General features: G+C 40.0%; 1 protein-coding gene across 1 annotated transcript; it reads left to right on the top strand.

Moving 5' to 3' along the window:
• Positions 1-8,814: 8,814 nt before the first annotated feature.
• LOC306995576 (myosin light polypeptide 6) lies at positions 8,815-10,235 on the top strand. The gene has a single exon (XM_079607326.1). It carries the CDS (start codon positions 8,901-8,903, stop codon positions 9,510-9,512), a length of 612 nt encoding a protein of 203 aa, XP_079463452.1. The 5' UTR covers positions 8,815-8,900; the 3' UTR covers positions 9,513-10,235.
• Positions 10,236-10,675: the final 440 nt, after the last annotated feature.

The following is a 10,675-nucleotide window of genomic DNA, read 5'->3' as shown; positions in this document are numbered from 1 at the left end:
GGCGCGGTAGACGCGAATACACCGCTAATTGAGCGAATCATTTTATAGTGCTTTTTGTGCATTCACGCGTTTGACACGAATTCGCGCCTGCCGCCCGAGTTGAAAAATCGGAACTTCTGCGTCAATTCGCACCGCGTTAACCAATCAGGAGCCTGCTTGCTGCTGTCACGTGGTGAAGTGATAAACGGGGAAGGCCCGCTTTTCAGATTATAATGTCATTTTAAATGTTTGGCCTCAATCAATTATTTTGTAATGACTAAATGCCCGCGTGAAAGAAGGAATGACATTGTTCAGATGTTAACTATGAATGTGACACTGAACACTTGCAGTCGTACATTTCTGAATGAGATGAAGAAAAACTCACATAAGGTTAATTAAAGAAGTCGTTTGACCTACGTTATAATGAGTCATTAATGTATTTTAACTTGTATGTTTCATATAATAGAGCCGAAGCTATAGATTGTGAATTTAAACATTTCTGGTTTACCAGCGGCAGACGTCAGGAGGACTAGCCGAGGTGAGGCTGCTCCAGCGGGTTACATGAGCGCTGAGCGCCGCTGATCGCCTGGATCTCACAACTCCAAAACGTCAGATCAAATGTTTTAAATAGGCGCTATCTTTATAAACAAACCACATATTTGAGCTTTAAACAACTACATTCTCCACTGAACAACTCTTAAAACTACATTTCGTGACACAATAACATTAGTATTTTTAAATTTCCCGCAGCACTTGCCTCTCCCAGAAGAAGCGGATTTCATTTCGGACGCGCGTCCATTTCGCTTTGGACGTGCGAATGCATTCAAAATGTTCGAGCGTCAAACTAGACGCGGCAGGCGCGAATTTGATGCGCTATTCGCGTCCGGTGTGAACGCACAGTTATAGAAATTGTCTCTGTTATGATTCATTACAGGTCAGAAGTCAGATTGGATCAGAACATTCAGAGTATTTGTCCAGTTCCATCTGGTTGGAAGTTGGAGACGAGTTTGTTGAGGATTTTCAGCATTCAACAACTTTAATACTGATCAGCTGATGTTTAAAGTCATCTGGTACTGCCGTCTCCAGACTCAGATAAACTCTGCCTCTGTTCATGTCCACTCCTCAAGCCCAAGTTGGCCCACTTTAACAGGCCAAATAACCCTGGCCGTTGGGCCCGAGGAAGCCCTGGAAGTGACAGTGGAAACGCTATGATACTAATGATGTCATGAAATGCTTTCCGGCGAAGCATCTCACTAGATTTCCAAACAGCGGTCTCGTGTGTCCACTAACTCACACTCAACATTCACACACAGCCGCAGTTTAACCAGCATAGACAAGCTGTCGAGCCACGCCGCCTCTGCTGACCTCTAAGATAACATTACGCTCTTAACCCTTGAGCTCAGATATCCTGTTTCTCTGGCTACGAGATTGAGACGGACCAGTGTGATCAATAAAGGCGGAGGTAAATGAATAACGCAATTATGCGAGACAACGGTTTGACTGCCTCTGTCAGAAATGATGAATTGCATGGTGTGCAAAAAATGATAGTCGCTGCAATAGATTAGCACTTCAAATCGGTCTCATCCTCATGCCCTCGCTCTTACAGATGAAATAGATAAGCTTCATTAATTCATCATTTGCCAATTGGATTACGGAGAAACGAATGTATGAGAAGAAAGCAGAGGTCATGACCTTGTAACCATTATTATAATGTGTAGTCCATCAATAGAGATGGAGGCACTGTTATAGGCGAGAGCATGAAGGGTCAGAGGTCATTGATCGGGGGCCTTCCTGTCAAAAGGTCGTATTGACCTGACAACATCCATAAAAACATCAAACTTTACACAGACAAGCACAACGGTATCGATTCCAGGCTTTCTCCAATACGGTCCTGTAGTGTATTGACTTCAGATGAAATCTAGACCTGGGGCCCGTTGCATAATACACTATATTAAGACTGGATCTTAAAGTCCCCCTCTAGTCAATCATTGTATCCCTTAAAACTCACCCTTGATCACCAAAATGATATATTTAAACGTTATTTCCTTGAAAAAAAAGTCTTCATGCCTTAAATTTCGCTTGACTGTAACTCGACACCCTTGCCTCATTTGGTGTACGTGGTTCTATGAATATGCAAATGAGCCCTGCCTCCACTCACTCACTCACTCAGAGATCCACTGGTTGACGATCACACGTTGATCTGATTGATTACAAGGTAGTTTGTGACGTCAGAAACACCAGCGATTTCAAACCGTGTTTACTTTCCCTATTATAATTTGACCAATCTACCATGGTATGACTTTAAAAAGATAGGGTCAGTCTTGATGAAAAACTGTAACTTTTAAGACTAGTCTAAGCTGTTTGTGCAACCGGACACTGTGCAAATCGACTGCAATACAATGGGAATTTTGGAAATGTGACAAACAAACAAGTGTGAGGGTTAGTTCACCTAAAATGAAAATCCTGTCATAACTTCACTCACCCTCTTGTCATTCCAAACACATAAGACTTTCGTTCATCTTTGGAAACACAAACGAAGATATTTTTAATGAAGTCTGAGAGATTAGTGAGAGAAGTCTATTCAAAAACCTTTGGTGAACTAATCCTTTAACGTATATCTAATCATGAAGACTGCAGACAACCTTGTGTATACTTTCACTATCGTGTGTGAGTGTGTGTTATCTTGACACACCAATTTATGTAATTTGATCTGGTTATTCAACGACTTTCTAGTGGGATCATTTTTTTTAATTTTTGACAAGAGACAACATCAAAACCTGCAAATGTATGTATTAAGGATGGACATTATGGACCCTATTTTAATGATCTGAAACGCAAGTGTCAAAGCGCAAAGCGCAAGTAACTTTGTGGGCGGATCCCGGCGCTGTTGCTATTTTCCCGGCGGGATAAACGACTCTTGCGCCTGGCGCAAATGTAAAAGGGGTTGGTCTGAAGTAGCTTCATTATTCATAGGTGTGGTTTGGGCGTAACGTGAAATAAACCAATCAGAGCGTCCTCTCACATTCCCTTTAAAAGCCGGCGCGCTTGTTCCATGGCGGATCGCTATTATAACGGCGGGTTTGCCAGCGCACGCCAGGAGCGGTTCACAGCCGAGGAGACCGATGTTCTCGTCAGGGCCGTAAAACACAGAGAAGTGACATTGGGGATGATGGGAGAAACACACACAAATTAGCTTCGGTTAAACAGGCGTATAATTTGGGTAAATGTGTAGCCTAATCTAGATATTTTTTTTTTTTTAATCTAGATAGATCTTTTTCACATCTTCACGGACACAACAATGATTTCCCTCATGTGTTAATATTTTTCCTTGTAATTATGTATGATTTGCAAAAATGAAAACTGCTGCGTCTGTTTATATTAAAGAATCAAAGTGGATCCGCATTAACATTATGGCCAAGCACGCGCCCTTAAAATACCATATCACTAACGCGCAACGCGCCGCTGTCTTTAGACTGTTTTTTTCCTGGTCAGTGGCGCAATTGCTTTCTAAACCTGGAAAATAGCACCAGGGGAGTTTTGCGCCGGAACACGCTCCTCTTTGCGCTGAACCGCCCCCGCGAGCGCAAGTTCATTCCCTAATTTACCGACGTGCGTCTGTGGAGGGAAAAGTCCGCTGTGCGCGGGTGCAAAATAGGAATGATGCATGCGTCGGTGTACAAAGTCAATTGCGCTGGGTGCAAGATAGGGCCCTATGACTACAATTGTATATATGTTAAATTTTGGTCTTATGCTAACTGTTAACAAAAAAATATATTTGGTCAAATCAAGCAATATTCAATAAACATTTTTTTGTTGAGAAATATATAAACTGGTTATTGTGTATTTAGAACACATTCAGTGTTTTATTACAGAAATCTGACCAGTTTCAATTGACTGATGAATATTCATCACATTATTAGTTTGTTAAAACTGTGCAATCCAAGTTTTATATGCAATTCAAATACATAAATCTTAATAGTAAAAATAAAATAAAAATCTAAAAGTACAGTTAAACTCTAAATTCTGATTGAATGCAATCCTGAGAGCCATTTAACAGCCAATATATGCACACCAAACAGCCTTAAAGGGATACTTCACCTCTGGAAAAACGAATTTGTATTTAAAATGGGTCATTTATGTAGTAGAAATGTGAAACTATTTTTGAATTTGGAGCCTTCTAGACTGAGAAAAGCCAGAAAATGTATTTTTGGCTCATGTGGATGAAAGACAACAACTCCCAGAATGCACTTGCTTCGCTGTCCTACGAGGCCACGCCCAAGCCACGCCTACCGGTAAGAGCGCAGTTAAACAACTAGGCTAGGCTACTAGTTGACTCGAAACTTAAAAGATAACGTTTTATCATGAGTCTCCGTGACGAGTCTGCCCTGGATTGTCCGGAATTGGCCCAAAATGTCCGGGATTCGGCTTTTGCGTTCCACAGTCGTCATTCCTCATGTTTACTGCGGCGAGCAGGACGAGACTGACGGCCGCAGGAGAACGACGTGAGGCCGGTGGCGTGATTACTGATGAGCGGCGCCTGTGAGACGCACCGGTCTCGTATCTCTCACGGAGGAGCGGGAATTTTCTTAGCAATGTTAAAACGCACATTAACCGATCACTTGTTTAGCGTTCATGTAAACACCACATTCAGATTCACCAATCGGGATACATTTAGTTAGATTGAAACAAACGGTGTGTGTGTAAACAATGAATGGCGACTGCAGAAAGCAAAAGCCGAATCCTGGACATTTTGGGCGATCTCGATGGCCGGACATGTCCGGGAAAAACCGCTACTACTCCGCTTTCTCCACAGAACAAGAGCCTGTTAGCTTAGCTTACAAATAAAGATGGCTGACACTATTTGTACATTCTGTGAGTGAGATCCCTCCTCTATGGGCGGGTTGAAAACATGCAGATCTAGCGCCTCCTACTGGCTGTAGTTTTAAGCCTCTGGCCAAAAAATCCTCCGATGACGCAACATGAAGTTTTTTGCGTAATCTGAGGATTTTTTCCAGACTAAAAATACATAAATCTCTCGTGTCAGGGGGACTTGAGGGAGGGAAGCACAGTAATTTGAAAATACTACAGGTTTTCTACTGATACAAAGCTTAATGCTAAATCCTGAAGTATCTTAATAACATTTCATTTTCAAACCTCATTCTGTGATGAATATTCACATAACATGAGTACAAAGCGTTGTTGTGAAGCAAGCTAAACGCAGCAGTGATTGTGCGATCGGAGAGCTTCGTGTCTCGTATGTTTGTGTGCATATTCACCTGTTCTCAGGTGTGATTAAACAGCTCAGATATCGCATCCAGCAGACAGAAACCTCCAGATCTTTGCGTCGCAGTGTGAGTTGATTAGAAAGATTTCCTCCTCGCAGCACATTTTCCCTTTCATTGCTCTCTACAGTAGCCGAGCTCCACTGCACATTGATTAACCTTCGCCCAACGAGGAGAAGATTCAGAAGGACACTCTCCATGCATTTCCATCAAGCTTTGCCATCTCATTCGAGAGGCACACTGAATCATTTCCATGTGAACAAAGAAGTGCAGTTCCCTCATCAGCAAATAAATATTTATGAAGCCTTTAAAAGTTGAAGAGCACAGGGGAAAGTCTACCCGGTTACATAACACACATTTGGCCGCTATCAGCACTCTCGCTGTTGTCGTTGATGTACATCTGAATGCGGTTTTGCATTTTGATGAAAGCAACTGTGTGCCGGCATTATCTGATATTAGAGGTGACTTTGTTGAGAAGAATATAGATTGCTAGGTACAGATGAACAGGTGCTGGATGCTCTTAAAAGAGTATTGCAGTTCTATCATTATTTACACTCATCTTCATGTTGCTGCAACCTCAACGATGCTCTTATTATTATCATCATTTTTTTATGGAACATAAAAGGAAGAAGTTTCATGCAGCTCTTTTACAGATGACGGATGATGTATATAAGGTGCATGAGTCGCACAGACTTTAATAAGCAGGGGTGCACATAACTGGTATACGCAGGTACACATGAGTGACAAAAATCAGGAATGCGTAATGCCACTTGTGTTACTACGCGCCTTTGCGTACTTTAAGGGTAAATGTCACCAAAATGCAAACAGTGTTAATTTCATTTTTTCACAAACGAAAACGAGACGATAACTACATAAAAACCCGTTTTAAATGACGACCACTAAATGTATTGATATTTTCGTCAACGAATAAAAACGGAAATGTTAGGGAGGGACGATTGGGGAAGTGATCCAGTCAGAACTGATTTGCGTTTGTGGTAGATGCGCACATTTGAATTGCTATTATTATTATTATCATCATTTTTTTATGGAACATAAAAGGAAGAAGTTTCATGCAGCTCTTTTACAGATGACGGATGAAATATATAAGGTGCATGAGTCACACAGACTTTAATAAGTGCTTTTCTTTACTTTTGTCACCTTTTGTTTTTCATGGTAAGAATATCAGTGTAGCAGAAAAATATATTTTTGGATGAACCATCCCTTTAATATGCAGCGCTGCTCTTTCAGGCAATCTCTTTTAATGTAGTTTTGCAGTAATGCATATGATAGAACATATGGCATTTAAATGTGATACTCCATCTTTCTAAATATGCTCATATTTCTTAAGAAAATGCACTGGAAGGATTTTCACACTGTCATATCCTATGGTGTTTGATGGCATATTCATCCGCTTTGAGTGAAATGTGCCTTCAAGGAATACGTAAACATCTGTAGCACTGAATCTGATTTCGACACGGCTTTGAGACATGCATCTGGCCTCTGCACTCCGTCATGGTTTTATATTGAAACGTATTTGATTGCTTGCGGTGTTTGCTCAGCGGACAGAAAGCAGCGTGATCTGATCTCATCTGAACAGCTCTTGGAGTTGAGCGATTTAACTCACTGGTGGGTCACACACTGTCCGTGTTACTCAACAAATGCGTGTAATCAAGTAAACATAATTTAATCGTGTTCTTTCTGTGAAAAAGATGCAGGATGTCCTGATAATAATATCAAAGTTTGCTTCAGTTGCAGTTGCAATGTCAGTATCATTCAAATTCCACCTGCAAACACACAGTATATATATTGCAAATTTGTGTGATTATTTATATCGTCACAAAATGTATACTAAATAATCACACAGTTCTATATAAAGTTGGATATATATATATACATACGTCATACGCAAGTAGAGGGATATACATAATATGTGACCCTGGACCACAAAACCAGTCACATGGGTCAATATTTGGAAATTGAGATGTATACATCATATGAAAGTATCAAATGAATAAATAAGCTTTCCAATGTATGGTTTGTAGGATATGACAATATTTGGTTGAGATACAACTATTGAAAATCTGGAATCTGATGCAAAAAAATCTAAACATTGAGAAAATCTCCTTTAAAGTTGTGCATTTATGTTCACGATTGTGCTGCATTCACTCACAAAAATACATGTTTTATATATTTACGGTAGAAAATTTACTAAATATCTTCATGGAACATGATCTTTACTTAATATCCTCACAATTTTTGAAGTAAAAGTAAAATGGATAATTTTGACCCGTACAATGTATAGTTGCTATTCCCACAGATATACCCGTGCAACTCGTGACTGGGTTTGTGATCCAGGGTCACATATGTTTTAGTTTAGCTTTAATTTTTGTCAGTTTTTCAGTCTTTTTACCCGCTTCCCAATCAAAACTGTCTAATCTTTTCAAGTGAAATTGGCATTAGAGTTAGTGTGGATCTTGACTACAGATTCTAGTATGACTCAGTATCTTACTTGAACTGTGCCTTTAGTTTTATAGGTATAAACTCAAAGAGAAATCTGTGGAAATGTTTTCGCCACAGAATAAAACTTTTTTTTTATTGAGAACTTTTAGTCTCACAATTCGGACTATATATAGCAAAACTGCTTGATTGTTTATATTAACACAACATTTAAACTAGATATAGAGCTCTGCAATAGTATAAATTTGTACATAACCAACTTTATTCGCATACATACATTACACTCATGTTAACTGCTTGATTGTTATAGATCATCTAAAAATGTGAACTATATTATCAGCCATATGATATATATATATATATATATATATATATAAACATTAACGTAATTGACTTGATTGTCACATTTGACTACTGTAAGCTGTAAGTTGATTGATGAGAACATTCAGTGTTACAAACCAAACTAGTAAGGACATTTGCTGCTTGTAAACACTCAGATGGCCAAACCAAACGCATTCCTCCTTATATATCAGGCCTTAAACAGCTTGTTGTTAAAGTCCAGCTGTCACACACTCCCTTAAAATACTAACTGTGGTTAAATTTGTCCTAGAATTGATCCTCGTATTAAATAAGACACAGGTAACAATATGTTTAAATGGGTTCGTTTACATTTAAAATGACAAATTACTTGTTTGGTAGTAGGTACACATACTAAATGAAAAAAAAAAATGAAAAAAAAAAATAGATAAATAAATTATAGCTAGCGTTATATTGCAGGAGAACAGAACAACAGTGATAATATCTAAATATGTGAACATATTCTGACACACATCCGATGTTTCAGAAGAACAGTATTGAGAATGCTTGGATGGTTGGTTGTTAATACAAGCATTGCTAATGAATGAGTTGTTCAGTCTGTGTAAACCCAGGGCTTTGAAAGGAGTCTCTCTGTCACTACCAGTGGCAGCTGGGAACAATAGCTCATTGTTGACGCCCAGGTCTATTTTGGATTTCTTCCTTTTATAGTGTGTTATAGGACCTGCTTGTCAGACTGATCTCTCCTCCCTGGGGTCAAATGATATAAAAGCTTTAACCGACAATCTGCCCTGAGCTGCTCCCTGCCATCCATTCTGCTGTTCCTGACTCTCCCCGCTCATCCAGGAGACTCCTCACATCAGCAACATGGCTCCCAAGAAAATCGAGCCCAAGAAGCCAGAACCCAAGAAGGCTGAGCCCAAGAAAGAAGCCGCTCCGGCTCCAACGACCCCCAAACCGGCTCCACCGCCAGAGCCTGAAGTTCCCGTTGAACCCCCATTTGATCCCAAGTCCATCACGCTGGAGTTCAGCGCGGACCAGATCGAAGAGTTCAAAGAGGCGTTTCAACTGTTCGACCGCACGCCGAAAGGAGAAATGAAGATTACGTACGCCCAGTGCGGGGACGTGATGCGAGCTTTGGGCCAGAACCCAACCAATGCAGATGTGCTGAAGGTCCTGGGAAAACCCAGACCGGAGGAAATGAACGCCAAGCTGGTGGACTTTGAGACCTTCTTGCCGATGCTGCAGCATATCTCCCGCTCGAAGGATCAGGGCAACTTTGAGGACTTTGTGGAAGGACTGAGAGTTTTTGACAAGGAGGGCAATGGGACCATCATGGGGGCCGAGCTCCGGCACGTTCTGGCCACGCTGGGCGAGCGGATGACCGAGGATGAGGTGGACCGACTGATGGCCGGACAAGAGGACGCCAACGGCTGCATCAATTATTCTTCATTTGTCAAACACATCCTGTCAGGTTGAACTGGATTGGACTGGTGTGGGTAAATAATCAGTGTGGGTAAAATAAGAAAACTATTTATAATTTAATTTCCCTGAAATGTATCGTTCACATTGTTTGAATAATAGCATTTAAAATGTCTAAAACTGCTTTTTCACAAACACTCTCTTCACCTACAATACTTTTTTAAAAAATATATATATACATTCTGACTCATGTGAATATGATGGCATATGTGTTCAGTCACAAAACAATAAAAACAAACAGATTGGCATGGACTTCAGTTTATTTGTTTTTTAAAGAAGGCACAAGATTGTCTACATTGTGAAATGGGGTTGGATGCTGTCAAGTTCAAAAAATGTGATTTATACTGTATTCCAAGTCTTCTGAAGCAATGGCTTTGTGAGGAATTGATTGAAATGTAATATTTGCTGTAACTCTTCATTCATATTCACACAAATTAACACGTGGTCGATCAAGATGTGCCACACTAGCTTTGATATCAAAGGCACACAAGAAAACTATTTATCTTTTTTTTTTCTTCTGAAATATATCGTTCACATTGTTTGAATAATAGCATTTAAAATGTCAAAAATCGCATTGACGTTCTGCGTTTTCACAAACACTCTCTTCACCTACAATACCTTTTTTACTATACATTCTGACTCGTTCTGACTCATGTGAAAATGTTTTCTAGGTTTTGTCCAATGGCATGTGTTCAGTCACAAAACAATAAAAACAAACCGATTGGCATGGACTTCATTTTATTTTTTTATAAAGAATGCACAAGATTGTCTACATTGTGCAATGGGGTTGGATGCTGTCAAGCTCAGAAAATGTGATTTATTCTGTACTCCAAGTCTTCCGAAGCAATGGCTTTGTGTGAGGAATAGATTGGATTTTTGCTCATTGTAAATTCCCTTCTGCTTTAACTCTTATTCTTGTTCACACACATTAACACGTGGCCCATCAAGATGTGCCACACTGGCTTTGATATCAATGACACACAAGAACCAGTATTTGATCTAATAGACATGGCTAAATATAGTGTTTGAAAGGAAAGTGACCTAGTTAATTATGGGCGAACTATTGCTTAAAGCTCCAATTTTAATGGGATTCAGTGGTTGCATGGTAATGAGGTAACACAACATTTGTTTCCAATGCCCCAAACCACTACACGTCTGAT

This window comes from Phoxinus phoxinus (assembly GCF_949152265.1).
Source record: "Phoxinus phoxinus genome assembly, chromosome: 3".
Classification (NCBI taxonomy): Eukaryota; Metazoa; Chordata; class Actinopteri; order Cypriniformes; family Leuciscidae; genus Phoxinus; species Phoxinus phoxinus.
Note: the sequence above shows the minus strand (reverse complement) of the source record. Positions and strands in the feature narration are given on the sequence as shown.